The 19811-nt window shown below is 42.2% G+C and overlaps 1 protein-coding gene across 4 annotated transcripts in view; it reads left to right on the top strand.

The window, feature by feature from the left end:
• The window catches only part of MPDZ (multiple PDZ domain crumbs cell polarity complex component), a 204599-nt gene that overhangs the window by 140040 nt on the left and 44748 nt on the right, over positions 1-19811 (top strand). For all 4 annotated transcript variants that reach the window (XM_077249224.1, XM_077249221.1, XM_077249220.1 and 1 more), the window contains 7 exons: positions 1120-1211; positions 6516-6606; positions 10589-10669; positions 13655-13747; positions 13847-13921; positions 14257-14437; positions 18657-18802. In XM_077249224.1, the coding sequence (XP_077105339.1) occupies positions 1120-1211; positions 6516-6606; positions 10589-10669; positions 13655-13747; positions 13847-13921; positions 14257-14437; positions 18657-18802 (759 nt within the window). The remainder of the gene's footprint in view (positions 1-1119; positions 1212-6515; positions 6607-10588; positions 10670-13654; positions 13748-13846; positions 13922-14256; positions 14438-18656; positions 18803-19811) is intronic.

Below are 19811 nucleotides of genomic sequence, written 5' to 3'. Positions count from 1 at the left end.
ATAAAGATTCCCTTTCAGTGAGGAGTTCTTATATCTGTCTAAGTGGAAGCCAAGGTATCTTCCCGAATCTTTTATTATCAATGTCGTAAAATTACATTTTTGTATCATAATTCTACAGGAATACCGAAGAGGCCTCTTTGTATTTCGGTTCTGCTGAAATCGAGACCCAATGAAGGCTCTTGGGGTCTTACTGTACCTCCATATTTGCTTTTTTTTTTTTTTAGGAATGCTCCATCTGCTCTTTTCATGCTTCCACGGAAGAATAGTATGGCAGGACACTAAGGCTTTGTGAAAAGTCGAAGAATAGCGTATAGCAGTGCATGGGACTATACAGTACCTTCCTATATCTGTGATTTCATGCACAGGTCATTGCCGAGTATATACATATCAGGCCTTATGGTAATGTTTAGATAATGACCCAAGACATCAAATTGTTAAATTCATGCAGGGCATGCACACCCAGCATGGTTTTACCACCCAAGAAATGTGCAGCTCAAGAGTCTCACTTTTAGAGTTTGTTCAAACCAGCCTTATTTCGATAGATGGCACACAGACCAATTAGAACCAATGTTCTAGTGCACATGAAACATTTTCCACATGGATCGATAGTCCTCCTGGGAAGAAATCGCAGCTTGCACTAGTCATCCAATAGTACATCCAAAAGAAGGCTCCTCCAGCACGTCATGTGCGATGCGGACAATCCTAATGAGCCAAACACAGGACACTTAACGCCCGCAATTTTCCTGTTTTTTTAATATCGCCATCTCGATTTGGCCGTTTGGTACATATACGCAAGTGGATCAGCATGAAAAATAAGGCTCGGGTTTCCATCAGATTTTCAATTCCAGTGTTGTTTACTGTGTTAGGAGCAGAATAATGGAATTCATAGCAGGTACACAGCCTACACATGACGGACGCCATTATTGTCCCGCAAGTGCTGATGGCCTCCAGTGGGTTCCTTTAAATTTCTTTCTTGGTGCTCATCATTTTTCTAGCAAAAATAATGCATGATGATGATATCTATCACAAGAGCTTTTTCCAATGCAGGTTTGAACTTAGCCGAAAGTTCAGTTATGTTTCTGAGTTTTTTTAAATAGTTTATTTCATTTTATGTCATAGATTAATGGACAAATATTATATGGAAGAAGTCATCAGAACGCCTCATCAATCATCAAATGTGCACCATCTAAAGTCAAAATAATTTTTATCAGGTAAAAACCATTCATACTGAAATATGTACAGATGTGTGTATGTATGTAAAGTGTGTGTGTGTGTGTGTGTGTGTGTGTGTGTGTGTGTGTGTGTGTGTGTGTGTGTATGTGTTAATGTGTATGTATGTATGCATGTGTAAATGTGTGTATTTATGTATTTGTACATATATAAGTGTGTGTGCGTGCATAAATATATACACTGCTCAAAAAAATAAAGGGAACACTAAAATCTCACATCCTAGATATCACTGAATGAAATATTCCAGCTGTAAATCTTTATTCATTGCATAGTGGAATGTGTTGAGAACAATAAAACCTAAAAATGATCAATGTAAATCACAACTTATATCCCATGGAGGTCTGATGTTGGAATGATGCTCAAAATCAAAGTGGAAAATGAAGTTACAGGCTGATCCAACTTCAGTAGAAATGCTTCAAGACAAGGAAATGATGCTCAGTAGTGTGTGTGGCCTCCATGTGCCTGTATGACCTCCCTACAACACCTGGGCATGCTCCTGATGAGGCGGCGGATGGTCTCCACCCAGACCTACCTGGACTAAAGCATCTGTCAACTCCTGGACAGTCTGTGGTTCAACGTGACGTTGGTGGATGGTGCGAGACATGATGTCCCAGATGTGTTAAATCTTATTCAGGTCTGGGGAACGGGCGGGCCAGTCCATAGCTTCAATGCCTTCATCTTGCAGGAACTGCTGACACACTTCAGCAACATGAGGTCTGGCATTGTCCTGCCTTAGGAGGAACCCAGGGCCAACCGCATAAGCATATGGTCTCACAAGGGGTCTGAGAATCTCATCTCGGTACCTAATGGCAGTCAGGCTACCTCTGGCGAGCACATGGAGCACATGGACTACGGAGTGTAAGTATAGCAGGTTTTTTTTTTTTATTATTATTTTTAACATTACATTTTTTTACTATTGATGCCGCACAGGCTGCATCAATAGTAAAAAATTGGTAACACACAGGGTTAATAGCAGCGGTTACGGAGTGCGTTACCCGCGGCATAACACGGTCTGTTACCGCTGGCATTAACCCTGTGTGAGCGGTGACCGGCGGGGAGTAAGGAGCGGCCATTTTCTTCCGGACTGTGCGTGTCGCTGATTGGTTGTGGGCGTTTTGCCACGACCAATCATCGACTTGGATTCCATGACAGACAGAGGCCGCAACCAATGAATATCCGTGACTGACAGAAAGACAGACAGAAGGACAGACAGACGGAAGTGACCCTTAGACAATTATATAGTAGATATATATACAGTATATATATATATATATATATATATATATATATACACATACACGTATTCATGTATGCGTATTTGTGTATATATATATATATATATATATATATATATCTTTTTTATGTAGCTTTGTTTTTATTGTAAATCTCATTTGATACTCATTTTTATCTAGAAATATTTTACTTACTTTAAGGTTACAAGCTGCTTTTTGTCAAATATAGCATGTAATATTTGCCAGGAAGGAATTGGCATCTCTTACAGCTTGATTACATTACAGTACACTGTTGATTTGACAATACTTATTACTTATCTTTTTGGAAAAAATAGTGATGGAAATGGTATAGTACCTGTCCTTCTTATCAGATCAATTTTTTCATGGTAATTACAATATGTCTGACTGCGGGTTGATCTTATTTAATTAATGTAAAGAGGAGTTAAGAGAATTAAATTTGGACTGGCGTGGCTGTGCCTATAGATAAACATATCTTAGGAATCCATCTAACGCTAATTAAAGGAGTATTGTTTCCATTATGTGCCCACATGTCATTCAAAGGCCCTTGCATGCAGAGAAGTTTTCTCTTCTATTTAGACCTTTTTTTTGTTTCTGGCATAAAAAACATGCAGACAATCATCATCATAGTACAATAAGTCAGCCATTACACTGCACACAGCAGGGGCACATGTATAAGATTATCTCAGCACAGGAACTTATTGTGGAACTTAATTTTCTTCCAAGATCTATTGATTAAAATGTACTTTGTTCATCAGGCAAACTTAGCAAGCAATTTAAAATACCTCTTCCCCCAAGTTTCCTGATAGACGCACAGAATGTGCACAGTCCATTTAACCATTTTCAGCATCGTCCTAAAGAGGGCTCTTTGAATTCTATCACAATGCTAGAAATCACGGGAGATGATTGTGCATTGCCTGATGGACCTTTACATGTGGCCTTTTAGTATTGGGAGACACTTATCATAACTGTTTAATATGCACGTCAGAGACACATGTCAGTTACTGTATATTGTGTTGCTCGTGTGTGTGTGTGTAGGCTTGTTACAGATTAATTACGGTGTTCTTTTGATTCTCTCTTCTGACGCCCACCCCATGTCCTGATCCTCCTGTGCACGGTCAGTGGAGGGATTCCTGCTGTTGTGCAGGCCACACAATAAGAATGGCGGGTGCACTAGCAGTGGCTTCTCCCATCACCCCTGAACCCATTAGGGTATATGTACACCATGTGTTTTTCAGGCAGGGAGCTCTGTAGCTCACTTGGAACAGCGCTCCATAGGCATTAAACAGGATGGACATGTGCAGTGTAAAGATGACTTGCTATGCATATGTTCAGCCATTTGATCTTCTTTTATCTGCTTTATATTTGTAAAGATGTCAAATGGTTAAAGGAATTGACTGCTGCACTCAGTAATTGGTACATAACAACACATAGTAAATATAGAAAAACTGACTGAACAGCCATCTAGTCTGAACTGGTGCATAACCAAAAAGTCTTACATAGCAAATAGATAATGGCTGCACTCAAGTTTATTGTGCTAAAGCAAGGAAATGTGCAATACATGAAATGTGAACAGCATAATGGCTTGTGAAATTTATGAAAAAACACATGAGATTTTTAGCACAAAATTTGGCCAAATATTGTGAGCCCATTCACCAAACGTCAAGGTAATCTCAGATCGAATGGGTAACTAACCTGTCTGCCTAGTGTGAACACTTACCTATGGCTAATAAAATGGTAAAGCCTGTATTTATAGAGGAGGTTAGAACCAACTGTGTTTGGATGTAGTTAAAATCACAGCATGGTGAAGGGCGGGGCGTTCAAGTCAGAAAAAGCAATACATAGTAAATATAGAAAAACTGACTGAGCCAGTACATAACAACCACCTCAAAAAGACACTAGCAGCGAAGCTACCGCTAAAACTGGCCAAAAAGATGCCGAAGAAGACGCTTTAATAATAATAATAATAATAATAATTTTTATTTATATAGCGCCAACATATTCCGCAGCGCTTTAGGAAAAGCACTGCCACCATTTTGCTGTAGTAAAACTTGATGGGTATGCTCACATCTAAGAACGTCACGTGCACATACCCTTGGGTGGATGTTGGAAAGGACACAGAAAATACACTAAGGACACCATAAAAAATGGATAACCTTATTCCTTTGACATATGAGGATTTTTTGAAAAAATTGTTACGCTTTGCAATGTCGGAAAGATAAAATATTTCATTTTGGGCAGCGCCTTTAAAGTGGAGTCCATCAGTAGAGTATCTCACCACATGCTTAAAGAGGTGTTCCCATCTCCAGGATCCTATCTTATCCTATATGTAGTAGATGTAATAATAATACTTTTAGCAAATTCCTACAATTAGAAATGTAGTATAGTTCTTCTGATTCACTATGTCTCTTTCCTCACATTCAGGCATTGCAGGACCTTAGGTATCCATGGTTACAACCACTGATATGGTTACAGTTAGCTAGTTGCTCGTGGTCGTAACCTTGGATACCTAAGGTCCTGCATTGCCTGCACAATATGAAAGAGACATATTGAATCAGAAGAACTATACTACATTTCTAATTGGAGTAATTTGCTAAAATTATTATTATTACACCTGCTACATATTGGGATAGGATCTTGGAGATTGGAATACCCCTTTAATCTTCAGGTAAATATCATTTAAATCCTGTGTAGCCAGCTTACTGGTGCAGTGGATACAGGGTGAAAATTATGTTATATTCTCCTTGCAGCCGCTTACATCCAGTCATCTGGCCGGTGGAGAGGACTGTAGTAGTCACTAATCACTATACAGTGAGTGCGGCTCTAGTTACTCCCCTGCATATTATTTGACAGAATAGTCTGTCAATCAGAGTGCCTTGGAGTGATTACTGTGCGCTCACTGCGTAGTCAGAGGTGACTGCTATAACTCCCTGTACCGGCCCCAATGACTGAAAGCAGAACGATAAAAGGGAGAATATAACTTCATTTTCTCCCTGTAGCTACTGTTCCGGTATGTCAGCTACACAAGATATAAAGGCTTTTTACCTCAAGATTAACCCTATATCTGCAGGGAAATATCATTTCTGGACACGTCAGGTTCCCTTTAAATGCATTGCTGCATAATAATGTATGTTATCCATTTTTAGCTGAAAGGGGTTTTTAATGAACAGTTCTTTAAAAAGTGTGTGTATACCCTACAAAGTGTTCTATCATCTGACAACTCATAAAGAAAGAATAGTCTGCAGTGTCATACCCCTTCAGTCTGGAGCAATGCTGCTAGTCCAATACTGTGTATCAAGACCCCAATGAGATCCCTTTTATGGAGGTCTTCCAGAAACATATAGAAGATGGGGAACTCAAATACCATAATACTGTACATGTATCACATACTGATGGTCTCCATACCTGCTTTTGGGGGGGTGGGGATAGCATCCCACTCTCTATAGATGTGCCATTCTGTCCGCACTGAGGAGCTGCGGTATCTCACCCCCCCCTTCCTGATCACATTTTGACATTACATTTTGGCACAGCACCCAATAGTGAGTGCCGAGGGGTTTTTTGCATGGGACCATCAAATTTTGACTTGCGCATTTCTTAAATCATTGAATGCACCCGTAATATTGTAATGCTGCATGTCTACGCTATAAATCATTGTCACGTTAGCATGGCTGGTAGCGATGTGTTTTTCTCCGGGATGAAATGCTGTTTTGTGTGACATGCCTGTCATCTGCTCAGCCATTTGGTACAGCGCTATTCCTGTAGGCGTGTTGATTAGCTGTTGTTTGCATAAAGCGTTCCTGTGACACACACATGCCTCGGCAATAATGCCGCAAGGTTTAGTGCGGTCTCTGCTCTTGTCGATATGTGCTGGGTTGCTGTCCAGAAAAATGAAGACTACAAAACTGTTTTCCCATTTTTAGGAAAGGTGCCCATACGAGCATATAAATTATGTTAACATTTACATCTATGTCAACGTTTTTACAGGCTGCTTGGGAAAAGCATTGCTGATTTTGTATTTCTTGTATTTTGGAAAAGGAATAAAGATGCCGTAAGCCAAATGGCGGTGTGCCCTGTGAAAACGACTGAGCTGTGCCCTTCCAACCCTTCTGCTCTATCAAGTCAAGAGGTAGACATCACACTGACATATTTACATAACAGTACAAGTACTTCTCACTAAAATAGAATATCATCAAAAAGTTAATTTATTTCAGTTCTTCAATACAAAAAGTGAAACTCATATATTACATACAGTCAAACAGAGTGATGTATTTCAAGTATGTATTTCTGTTAATATTGATGATTATGGGTTACAGCCAATGAAAACTTTATAACACCGGCTTGAAAAATGATTTTAAAATCAGAAATGTTGGCCTTCTGAAATGTATGTTCAGTAAATGCGCTCAATACTTGGTCGGGGCTCCTTTTGCATTAATTACTGCATCAATGTGGAGTGGCATTGCGGTGATCAGCCTATGGCACTGCTGAGGTGTTATGGATGCCCAGGTTGCTTTGATAGCAGCTTTCAGCTCGTCTGTATTGTTGGGTCTGGTGTCTCTCATCTTCTTCTTGAAAATACCTCATAGATTCACTATGGGGTTAAGGTAATGCGAGTTTGCTGGCCAATCAAGCACAGTGATACTGTTGTTTTTAAACCAGGTATTGGTACTTTTGGCAGTGTGGACAGGTGCTAAGTCCTGCTGGAGAATGAAATTTCCATCTCCAGAAAGCTTGTCAGCAGAGGGAAGCATGAAGTGCTCTAAAATCTCCTGGTAAACGACTGCGGTGACTATGGTCTTGATAAAACACAGTGGACCTACACCAGCAGATGACATGGCTCCCAAAACCATCACTGATTGTGGAAACTTCACCCTAGACATCAAGCAGCTTGGATTGTGTGCCTCTCCACTCTTCCTCCAGACTCTGGGACCTCGATTTCCAAATTAAATGCAAAATTTACTTTCATCTGAAAACACCACCTTTGACCACTGAGCAACAGTCCTGTTGTTTTTCTCCTTGGCCCAGGTAAGATGCTTCTGGTGTTGTGTTTTGGTCATGAGTGGCTTGACGCAAGGAATGCGACACTTGTAGCCCATGTCCTTGATACGTCTGTGTGTGGTGGCTCTTGAAGCAATGACTCCAGCAGCAGTCCACTCCTTGTGACTCTCCCCCAAATTTTTGAATGGCATTTTCTTAACAATCTTTTCAAGGCTGCGGTTATCCCGGTTGCTTGTGCACGTTTTTCTACCACACGTTTTCCTTCCACTCAGCTTTCCATTAGTATGCTTGGATACAGCACTCTGTGAACAGCCAGCTTCTTTAGCAATGACCTTTTGTGGCTTACCCTCCTTGTTGAGTGTGTCGATTGCCTTCTGGACATCTGTCAAGTCAGCAGTCTTCCCCATGATTGTAGAGCCTACTGAAACAGACTAAGGGGCCTTTTAAAATGCTTAGGAAGCCTTAGCATGTGTTTTTTTGTTAATTATTCTAATTTACTGAGATATTGACTTTTGGGTTTTCATTGGCTGTAAGACATGATCATCAATATTAACAGAAATAAATACTTGAAATAGATCACTCTGTTTGTAATTACTCTATATATGTGTGTTTCACTTTTTGTATTGAACAACTGAAATAAATTAACTTTTTGATGATATTCTAATTTAGTGAGAAGCACCTGTATCTGTTTCTCTAGCTGGGAGACCTGTGGACACAACTTTTAATTTTGGCCAGCACAGCAGGCTAGTGACTTGCACTATGTGTTGTGTAGTGGTGCAGCGGGATCCACACAGAACGCCGCACTCTGGTTATAGTATTTAAAGGCCACGGTTGTGCTGCCATATCTGCCATGTTCTCACTTAACTATGCAGCTTCAAGTATCTGAATATGTTCCTCTAGGTTACATACTACAAGGGTCATATAACAAGTCATTTCAGTAATTTCTCTGTAACAGAATTGCCTATACTATAAGCAAAAAATCTTTTTACAACAGAACTATAACTCACAGAAAGCAACATATTCAGTCTTTGTGCTGTCATCCAAGTCTAACACTGTTTGTTTATTAACTTTTAAACTTTATACGCTAATTTCCACTTAAAGCAGGAAGGTGTTAGCAGAGGTTCTTCACTGGGGGCATATATTTTCCCCTGCATGAAGTTGACCAATCATAAGCAGGAGGCATCATGCAGGGGAAAAGCAGAAGATGCTGATCACACACTACAGCTCCTATTTCACAACACTGTCATGCTGTGGATGAGAGCTGTAGTGTGTGAGCAATGCTTGTACCAAACAGTGGTCTGCATCTATCCCAGGAACCACATCATTATTTTCCCGTACCTATAATTGATATAGAGGACTGTATGTGAGAAGCAGTGCTCACACACTTCAGCTCCCTACTTATAGTGCTATAGTTCTTTGAGATGAGAATCGAAGTGTGCAATCAGCACCTGTCCTATACAGCTCTGTATATAAATTCCAGGTACCAGCGCATTATTCCCCGATGTCTGGCCTAGATGCAGAGCATAGTTTGTAATGACACACAGTTCTGCTGTACTCCTCCTGCAGAGTAATTTCCTCCCGTTATATCTATAGGACCTGGCTAGACAAGAGTCTTACTAGATCACACAGAGAAAGCTGATTCTGACATTCTCTGGAGTGTCTTTTTCCCCTGCATGACTATTTTGGCTTATGATTGGACACAGTCACACATGGTAAAAGTAAAGAATCTGTAGCACCGCCCCCTTAGCGTTAGTGGGAATTAGCAAGTAAAGTTTACAGGCTAAAATCTCTGCAACAGAGATGAAAAATTAAAAAATATGTTGTATGTAGATCTTAAGCCATTTCATTATGATGTGGCCAGTTTGGCAAACAAAATGTGCTGAAAGGTCCACTTTAAATGTTCCTCCAGTCAAATGCCATTTATAGTAAAATTGCAATTTCTCCCAGAGGGTTGCTTTAAAATGACCATATAGGTGGACAGCTATACTTTTAACCCCAGCTCAACTGATTGCCCATGTTTTCTTTAACCCCTTTCTGACCTCGGACGGGATAGTATGTCCGAGGTCAGAAGCCCCTCTTTGATGCGGGCTCACCGTTTTGAACAGCTGACATGTGCCCGCAATAGGCGCGGGCAGAATCGCGATCTGCCCGTGCCTATTAACTAGTTAAATGCCGCTGTCAAACGCAGACCGGAAATGACGGCATCGCCGACCCCCGTCACATGATCGGAGGTCGGCGATGCTTCAGTATTGTAACCATAGAGGTCCTTGAGATAACCTAGTCATGTTAGCTGTCTATGAACTCGTAGTGACCTGGAGAATCATAATGGTACGTCAGTTTTAGCATTTAGTGAACTTAGCAAAAAAGCCAATCAAAAAACAAGTGTGGGATTGCACTTTTTTTGCAGTTTCACTGCACTTAGAATTTTTTTCCCGTTTTCTAGTACATGACATGGTAAAACCAATGATGTCGTTCAAAAGTACAACTCGTCCCACAAAAAATAAGCCCTCACATGGCCAAATTGACGGAAAAATAAAAAAGTTATGGCTCTGGGAAGGAGGGGAGTGAAAAACGAACACAGAAAAACGAAAAATCCCAAGGTCATGAAGGGGTTAAATGTTAACATTATTAGTTGTAAATTTAAGCCATAGGTTATGTTCCCCAAGGAAGAATTCTACTGAAAAATTAGCACTAATCTGCAATTGACTGTAAAATGGAAAATGTCTACTATATTTCCATGCGGGGTAAGACTGGTTGGTGCCTCCATCATTTGTATATATATAAATCAGGAGTCCCTTTAGTCTTTTTGAAATGGTGCCTCTTTTCTCAAATAAAAGACAGAAAAGTTTAGCTATAGATAAGGTTGAAGAAAGGGTGCCATCTTTAATGAAGTCAGTAGTGCACCCTTAACTTACACTGTTCAAGTCTATGGGAAAGTGACGGTTTGTATCTGAAACAGAAATATTGCCAATGTTTTCCAGTAGTAGCAAGCGGCATATATATAGGAAGAGCCATCACGTACAAGTAATTACTCCATTTTATACACTTTTGTGACCATTTGCTTGTTGTTCACCATAGATATTTCTATTGAATGTATTTATCTTCCCGTTCAGAATGATGAGAACAATCCCAGTGTGGAGCCTCCAGTGAATTTCAGCTCCTTTAGGAATGTCATCCATGTGAATCTACCAAAGGTAATGACCTTTCTGCTTCAGGTTACAATAACAGTAATGTTCATTTCATCTTCACTGTGTAAATATGAGCTGTAGGATAGCATTACTGTTATCTTCCCAGCACAGGCAAATATGCGCTGGGAATAATTACCCTCACACTTACATAGCACATTCCTCCTAGGGGATGGAAAGGCTTTACAGTAGGAAAGCTGTTGCGTAAATGCCTATAAGAGTGAACATATTTGTAGACATGTGAGGTGTGTAGAAGTACTGAAAACATGAGCCACAGAGAAGCAAGGTTTGGAGTGGAGAGGATACATAAATACTAACAGCAGAGCAGCGTTTGGTAACATAGAGCACTCTTATGTATTGTGTGGTCCCAAATGCCCAAAGTCTAGAGTTCTTACTGAGGCCATGACATCTTGTAGCATGTTTGTACTGTGGATGCCAGGAGACTCTGGGTTAAAAATAAAAAAAAAATATCTATCTACCTCTTAGTAGCTCTGTGGCTTTCCAGCGCTGCGGCTCTTTTACTTTCTCTCTCTTTGTGGCTCGCTTTCTCTCTTTTCTGCAACCCGCTTTCTCTCTCTGCTCACTTTCACTCTCTCTCCGACTCGCTTTCTCTCTCTCTCTGGCTCGCTTTCTCCCTCTCCAGCTCGCTTTCTCTCTCTTTGTGGCTCGCTTTCTCTCTCTGGCTCACTTTCTCTCTCTCCAGCTCTCTTTCTTTCTCTCTCTCCAGCTCGCTTTCTCTCTCTCCGGCTCGCTTTCTCTCTCCAGCTTGCTTTTTCCCTCTCTCTGGCTCGCTTTCTCTCTCTCCGGCTCGCTTTCTCTCTCTCTCCGGCTCACTTTCTCTCTATCTCTCCAGCTTGCTTTCTCACTCTCTCTGGCTCGCTTTCTCTCTCTCCGGCTCGCTTTCTCCCTCTCTCTGGCTCGCTTTCTCTCTCTCCAGCTCGCTTTCTTTCCAGCTCGCTTTCTCTCTCTCTCTCTCTCTCTCTCTAGCTTGCTTTCTCCCTCTCTCTGGCTCGCTTTCTCTCTCTCCGGCTCGCTTTCTCCCTCTCTCTGGCTCGCTTTCTTTCTCCAGCTCGCTTTCTCTCCAGCTCGCTTTCTCTCTCTCTCTCTCTAGCTTGCTTTCTCCCTCTCTCTGGCTCGCTTTCTCTCTCTCCGGCTCGCTTTCTCCCTCTCTCTGGCTCGCTTTCTCTCTCTCCAGCTCGCTTTCTCTCTCTCCAGCTCGCTTTCTCTCTCTCTCTCTCTAGCTTGCTTTCTCCCTCTCTCTGGCTCGCTTTCTCTCTCTCCGGCTCGCTTTCTCCCTCTCTCTGGCTCGCTTTCTCTCTCTCCAGCTCGCTTTCTCTCTCTCTAGCTCGCTTTCTCTCTCTCTCTCTAGCTTGCTTTCTCCCTCTCTCTGGCTCGCTTTCTCTCTCTCCGTCTCGCTTTCTCCCTCTCTCTGGCTCGCTTTCTCTCTCTCTCCAGTTCGCTTTCTCTCTCTCTTTCTCCAGCTCGCTTTCTCTCTCTCTCTGGCTCGCTTTCTCCCTCTCTTGCTCGCTTTCTCTCCAGCTCGCTTTCGCCCTCTCTCCAGCTCGCTTTCTCTCTCTCCGGCTCGCTTTCTCTCTCTCTCCAGCTTGCTTTCTCCCTCTCTCTGGCTCGCTTGCTCTCTCTCTGGCTCACTTTCTCTCTCTCTCTCTCTCTCTCTCTCTCTCCAGCTTTTTCTCCCTCTCTCTGGCTCGCTTTCTCTCTCTTTGCGGCTCGCTTTCTCCCTCTCTCGGTGGCTCTCCCACTCTCTCTCCTGCTCTCTCTCTCTCTGTCTACCTTTCTGTGGCTCTCCTGCTTTCTTCCTTTCTCTCTCGCCCTGTCTGTAGCTCTTCTACCCTCTCTGTTTCTTTGGCTCTTTTTCTCTGTTGCTCTCCTTGTCCCTCTGGCTCTCCTGCACTATCTCTCAATAGCTCTTTCACTTGTGCGCTCTCTCACTCTTTGTGGCTCTCCTGCTTTTTCTCTCTTTCAACATCTCTATGGCTCTCCGGTGCTCTCTTTTTTTTTTTGTGGCTCTCCTGTTTTCTTCCTTTCTCTTCTGCCCTCTCTATTTCTTTGGCTCTTTTTCTCTGTTGCTCTCCTGGTCCCTCTGGCTCTCTTGCACTATCTCTCAGTAGCTCTTCCACTTCTATGCTCTCACTCTCTGTGGTACTCCTGCTCTCTCTCTCTCTGTGGCGAATATGTGTCTATCAGACTAATTTTGGTCATTACATGGACTAGCATAGGCCCCACTTTCTTGAATTTTTAGGGTAGAAGAATCAGTTCAAATGATATTTGCTAGTGGTCTTGCTCCTTCCTTTGGTGCACTGGGTTGTAAAGGATAGTTGTTTTACATTACACCTCATGGTTTACCATAGACTCCTGTGATGTGTCCGATCCCTGTACTTCACTGATTGTACCCACTAGGAAGAGAAAGGGCTATGTAGCCATGTACAGCACAGTGGTCTTTGTGACATTAAGAGGCTGAACACAATGTGCACATGGCAGTCCTCATCTTTTCCTGCCTGACCACACAAACTATGCCCAGTTCCCTGGTCTCCATATGGTAAGTCAGTGAGTGCCCTCTTTGACTGTCAGAAGGTTCTAGTGCCACCAGGTTTACCAGACACTTCGCAACATTTTTTACTAAGAATTATTCTTACTCAACAAAAACGGCCATAGACTAAATATACAGTAGTATGTCAGACTTCTATTTAGAAAAGGCATTTTTATTATTTAGAAGTAAAATATTGCAGTATGACTACTCTTTTGCCTTCTGCACACTACATCATTATTAACCATTTTGATAAAGTTTGGGACATGGCATGTTATCTGTATGTGAACACACAAGTGGCCATCTTTGGGAGGGAAAGGCTAGTATGTAGTTTTGTTCTTCAGTGAATTACTAGGATGAAGTCCAGAAAAAATATCCTCTCGCATCACCACTCATGTCTTTACAAATCCCCCAGTTCCTTAACCCTGAATATGCTACATCTCTTGTAGGACCAAGGAGGCTTGGGTATTGCTATCAGTGAAGAGGATACTGTTAATGGAGTAGTTATTAAAAGTGTAACGGATTATGGTGCAGCGGCAAAGGTGAGTAGGAACGGAGAGAAATACATGTATATATGTGTGGGCTCTGGGTTTTAGTGCTGCAATAGAGAAACTGTTTTGTCACCTGTCCCTCACTTATAGGATGGGCGAATTAATGTGGGCGACTGTATCTTAGCAGTAGATGATGAACCAGTGGTGGGTGACCCTATTGAGAAGGTAGGTGTTATAATTTACTGTTACCATTGTATAAAATATATAAGATTATATATAACATATATAATATGTAGATATAGCATTGAATATAGTATACTAAATATAAAAGTGCCAAGATCAGGAAAACTGCACATAAATACTTCATAGGACTCATTTTTGGAGTGTTATTTCACTTAGTATCTCTGCTTTATAGCTCCATAGAAGTCACATTGAGTCCTAACATTTCAGTAATTTTTATGGAAAAACTACAGTTTTTGAAGGTAATAAATCACTCACACTGTCTATTACTTAAATCAGTGTATTGTATGTTAATTACTTGATTTATTTATTTCCTGTAGGTTGTCAATCTTCTTAAAAAATCAAAAGCAACTGTGAAATTGACAATAAGTTGTGAGGAAAAAGACATTCAACAAAACCATGTAGTATCGCTGTCTACATTTACTCCCAGCGCTGCTGAGAATAGAGGCAGCCAGCAGTGTCTCCCACATGTCAGCCTTCCCGAGCCAGAACCTGTCCATAGTAAGGATCATAGTCTTATTATTGTGTGTGTGTGTATATATTGTGGTAGAGCAACTCACTCGGCTGCGCACTGAGGTACACAGGTATGTTGTCTTTTTAAATCTTCCATTGGTTTTTTGTATGTGCAACATAAACCAACATGAATCAAAAATAACCGAAAATAAACACAGCCCTGTGGGCAAAATGAGAGAAACAAGTCAGTATGGTGTCACAGTCTCTGCATCAGATCCGCCCTGCTCAGGGTTAGCAAAGGCCTCTTTCACACTTCCGTCTTTCAGGTCCCGTCAAAATACGTCGATTTTTGAAAATGCAGGATCCTGCATTTTCTCATAGACTTGCATTAACGACGGATGGCCACACGTTTCGTCCGTCGTGCACTGAATCCTGCGGAATTTGACGGACCGTCTTTTGCAAAAAACGTTCAAAGGGACGTGTTTTGTCTGCAGTGGCAAAACGTACCCCGACGCCTCCAGCGGCATACGTCGTTGCACGGAATGGGAGCCTATGGACACTGGATCCTGCGCACACTGTGAAACACAGGAATCCAGTGACGGATGCAGTTTTTCCATCTGAGCATGCCAGGAAGCAAATTCCAACCCGGGGAAAAGTCTCTCCCTCTCGAAAATTATACCTAAAAATTCAGCCTGGGATTCATGCAACGCATCCGTCATAACACTGGATGCGTTGCACACGTTTTCAACTATTTTTACAACATCCGTCGATACGTCGGTTCACTGCACTCTGACACAGGACGACCGACGGAAGTGTGAAAGAAGCCAAAGCCTCCAGGTTCAGTTTAACTTTAGGACAAGCACTTTCTTGGACCTCCTCTCTCCTCACATGCTGAACACTGACTACCTCTGGAGGCCAGCTATTTAACTCCAGACCACACCCTGGGGCGGCGATAAGATGGACAACCTCCAACCCGCCCTATGGTTGTCCACAAAAAAACAGACCTTTAAACAAATCAGCTGTTAACCCCTCGCAGCACTTACTGTGCTGGAGGAAAATTTTTGTGTTTTACATCACTGAAGCCATTAAGCACAGCGAAACATATCTCCCCTCCAGCACTTTACCAGTGACTTTGTCACATGTCCCTGCCCTCTGCCCAAAGCCGAGGGTTTTGGCACCTTCACTCATTAAACAGGGGAGTATGGATAGGGCATCTGTGTTCCCATGCAGCTTCCCAGGCCTGAGCTCGACATGAAAATTAAAGGCCTGGAGCACTAAAAATCGTCTATTCACCCATGCATTCTTCCCCTTCCTTTCTTTCATCCATCTCAGGGGCACATGATTGCCCACTTGATCGTCAAGCACTCTTTTTCTACAATAGCATAGTTATTTTACAGGTGCCTGTATCCAGAAGCATGAGCTGGGCATTGTATTTCCCCTAGTTTGCAATTCAAAAATATATATTTTTTTTATCCACAGAGATTTGTTGTATGATATTAAAGGGAACCTATCACCCCCAAAATCGAAGATGAGTTAAGGCCACCAGCATCAGGGGCTTATATACAGCATTCTAGAATGCTGTAGATAAGCCCCCGATGTATCCTGAAAGATGAGAAAAAGAGGTTAGATTATGCTCACCCAGGGGCGGTCCCGCTGCTATGGGCGTCGCAGTCCGGTCCTCCTATCTTCATACGATGACATCCTCTTCTTGTCTTCTTGCTGCGGCTCCAGCACCGGCGTACTTTGTCTGTCCTGTTGAGGGCAGAGTAAAGTACTGCAGTGCGCAGGTGCCGGGAAAGGTCAGAGAGGCCCAGCGCTTGCGCACTGCAGTACTTTGCTCTGCCCTCAACAGGGCAGACAAAGTACGCTGGAGCCGTAGCGTGAAGACAATAAGAGGACGTCATCCTATGAAGATGGGAAGCCCTGGACCGCCACACCCATTGGACCGGACCGTGACACCCATCAGATCGGACCGCCCCCCAGGTGAGTATAATCTAACCTCTTTCTCATCTTTCAGGCTACATCGGGGGCTTATCTACAGCATTCCAGAATGCTGTAGATAAGCCCCTGATGCTGGTGGGCTTAGCTCATCTTCGATTTTGGGGGTGACAGGTTCCCTTTAATTAAGGAAACGTGTCACCAGAAAACGACCTATTGTATAAATCAGTTTTTTGTGTTGCATGTATTTTTTAAAAAATGACTCATCCTTTCAGGAACAATTTATAGCAGTTTTCTTAACATCCTAGAGACAGGATTGTAATGACAGGAAACACGTCTATACACAAATGATAATCCACGAATCACAATAAGTTTTGTCACTCCTTGCTCTGTTCCACCTCTCTTTACAATGAGCTTTTGACACGCTTGTTAGATGCTTCAATATAAAAGTCTAGAAAAAGATCCTGTGACTAATCTGAAAATTACAAATTTCGATTTTTTTTTTTATTTTAAAAATTAAAAATGTTTAAAAATACATATGACATAAACTGATTTAAACAATAGGGCATTTTGGGATGACACATTTCCTTTAAGTATAAAGTTAATATTCATTTATACAGCTTAAAGGAGTTGTCTACTTGGACAACCCCTTTTCATTCCCCACTACTTGGACAACCCTTTCTCATTCCTCACTACTTGAGCAACCCGTTTTCATTCCCCCACTACTTGGACAACCCCTTCTCATTCCCCACTACTTGGACAACTCCTTCTCATTCCTCACTACTTGGACAACCCCTTTTCATTCTCCACTACTTTGACAACCCTTTCTCATTCCTCACTACTTGGACAACCCCTTTTCATTCCCCACTACTTGGACAACCCTTTCTCATTCCCCACTACTTGGACAACCCTTTCTCATTCCTCACTACTTGGGCAACCCCTTTTCATTCCCTCACTACTTGGACAACCCCTTCTTGTTCCCCCCACTACTTGGACAACCCCTTCTCATTCCCCACTACTTGGACAACCCCTTCTCATTCCCCACTACTTGAACAACCCTTTCTCATTCCTCACTACTTGGACAACCCCTTTTCATTCCCCACTACTTGGACAACCCTTTCTCATTCCCCACTACTTGGACAGCCCTTTCTCATACCTCACTACTTGGGCAACCCCTTTTCATTCCCTCACTACTTGGACAACCCCTTCTTGTTCCCCCCACTACTTGGACAACCCCTTCTCATTCCCCACTACTTGAACAACCCCTTCTCATTCCTCACTACTTGGACAACCCCTTTTCATTCCTCACTACTTGGACTACCCCTTCTCATTCCCCACTACTTGGACAACCATTTCTCATTCCTCACTACTTGGACAACTCCTTTTCATTCCCCACTACTTGGACAACCCCTTCTCATTTCCCATTTTTGGCCCCAATAAAATAAAAACACTCCTACTCCTCTCCCATGCCCGCACTGTTCCAGCGGTCCCGGGGTTCACATACGATTATGACAGGTGAGCACTGTGCCCATGAAAGCTGGTGTAGCTCTCCCCGCCTCCAGACGTATATGTAATCAAGAGGAAGTGAGCGTTCAGCCGCCATTCCCACTCCTCTTGATTACTTGTATGTCCTAAGGAGGCGACAGTGACGCCTGCGGGAGGTGAGTATAGGTGTTTTTATTTTATCGGGGCCAAACATGGGGAATGAGAAAGGGATTTCCTAGTACTGGACAACCCCTTTAGTGTTGTTTTTTGTGCAGGAGAGAACAGACTTTGCAAGTAATGCATTATAAAGCGCTAAGATACGGTAATTTGTATTAGTGGTCTGCCTTGACTGACTCTCTGGGAATTTTGCCTCTATTAAACAGCCCTTTACACTGTATCGTATTTTTATTCAATAATCATTTATAAATGGAATTTCCTTATTTAGTAGCTTATTTTTTACTGTATCTGCTTGTATAGTTAGTAAAATTAATTTGACATCAATGAAGCTTGAAATGTGTCCAATTATTAGATATTAAACATTTTCAAACCAAAACAAATACAATTCAATCACTTGGAGGTAGAAAACCTTGTAGAAAAGAAAAAAAAAAAGCAAACTTGTCTGAGTTATAAAGATTGCTGGAATATCGAATGCCAGTTTAAAAAGAATTCAGTATGTTGTATGTATGTACTGTATATCTCTAATGTCTGTAAAGGTATATAGATTAGTGTCCTTGCACCAAGAAGTGACAGTATACATGTGCACTCCTAGTCCTTTTTATGGGACGACCATAGTAGTTCCAGAACATGTTTAAAACAAGTTATATTTCCTTTGTGATATTTACAGGTGCCAGTCGATCATCTACTCCAGCTACATTTCCATCCGATCCAACCACTTGTCCAGTTATACCGGGATGTGAAACAACAATTGAAATATCTAAAGGGAGAACAGGTCTTGGACTTAGCATTGTCGGGGGCGCAGACACTTTACTGGTAAGTACATCTTTGGTTATTGAATACCAAACTTAAGTCTTAGTCATGCTTTATTGTTTTGATATATCCTGTATACATAAAGCATACCTCTAAAGATAATATCAAAAAAGGTTTTTGATTCAGCTCATTCCTGTATTAAACATGTTTTTGTACTAGCATTTTTGCATCCTATACTGATGGGTGTTTTTAACTTTTGCTGGGACAAAAGTCTTTGGTTTTATAGATTTTTTTGGGGGGACCTCTGGACTAACCACTAACAATAGATAAATCTAAATCAAATTAATATTTGATGTGACCACCCTTTGTCTTCAAAAACAACATCAGTTCTTCTAGATACACATTCACATAGGTTTTGAAGAAACTCAGCAGGGAGGTTGTTCCAAACATCTTGGAGAACTAACCACAGATCTTCAGATTCTTCATGTAATCCCAGACTCGATGATGTTGAGATCAGGCCATATCATCATTTCCAGGACTCTTTGTTCTTCTTTATGCTGTAGATAGTTCTTAATGAAATTACCTTATATACTTGTGTATAAGCCAAGATTTTCAGAACATTTTTTTGCGCCGAAAACGCCCCCTTCGACTTATACACGAGTCATTGTCCAGAAAGCCGGCAGGGTAGCGGCAGAGCAGCAGCCAGAGCCGGTTAACAGAAGGCATCATACTCACCATTGCGCCGTCGCTGTATCTCCATCCCTGCATCTCCGTCCCAGCGCCTACGGCTCTTCCAGTGCTAAGCGGTCACGTGGAACCACTCATTAAGGTAATGAATATGCACGTGTCTCCACTCCCATAGGCATGGAGCGCATATTCATTACCTTAATGAGCGGTACCACGTGACCGCTTAGCACAGGTGAGCTTGCGGCGCCGGGACAACGGAGATACAGCGACGACACGAGGAAGGTGGGTAGGACTGGGGGGGTTTGGGGGTGGGGGGTGAGCCATGCATACAATGATGGGACGGGGGTGAGCCATGCGGGACCAGGGGAGCCATGCATACAACAGG

This window comes from Ranitomeya variabilis, chromosome 1 (genome assembly GCF_051348905.1).
Source record: "Ranitomeya variabilis isolate aRanVar5 chromosome 1, aRanVar5.hap1, whole genome shotgun sequence".
Classification (NCBI taxonomy): Eukaryota; Metazoa; Chordata; class Amphibia; order Anura; family Dendrobatidae; genus Ranitomeya; species Ranitomeya variabilis.
The sequence above is the reverse complement of the archived record's forward strand: the minus strand, read 5'-3'. Positions and strand labels throughout refer to the sequence as shown.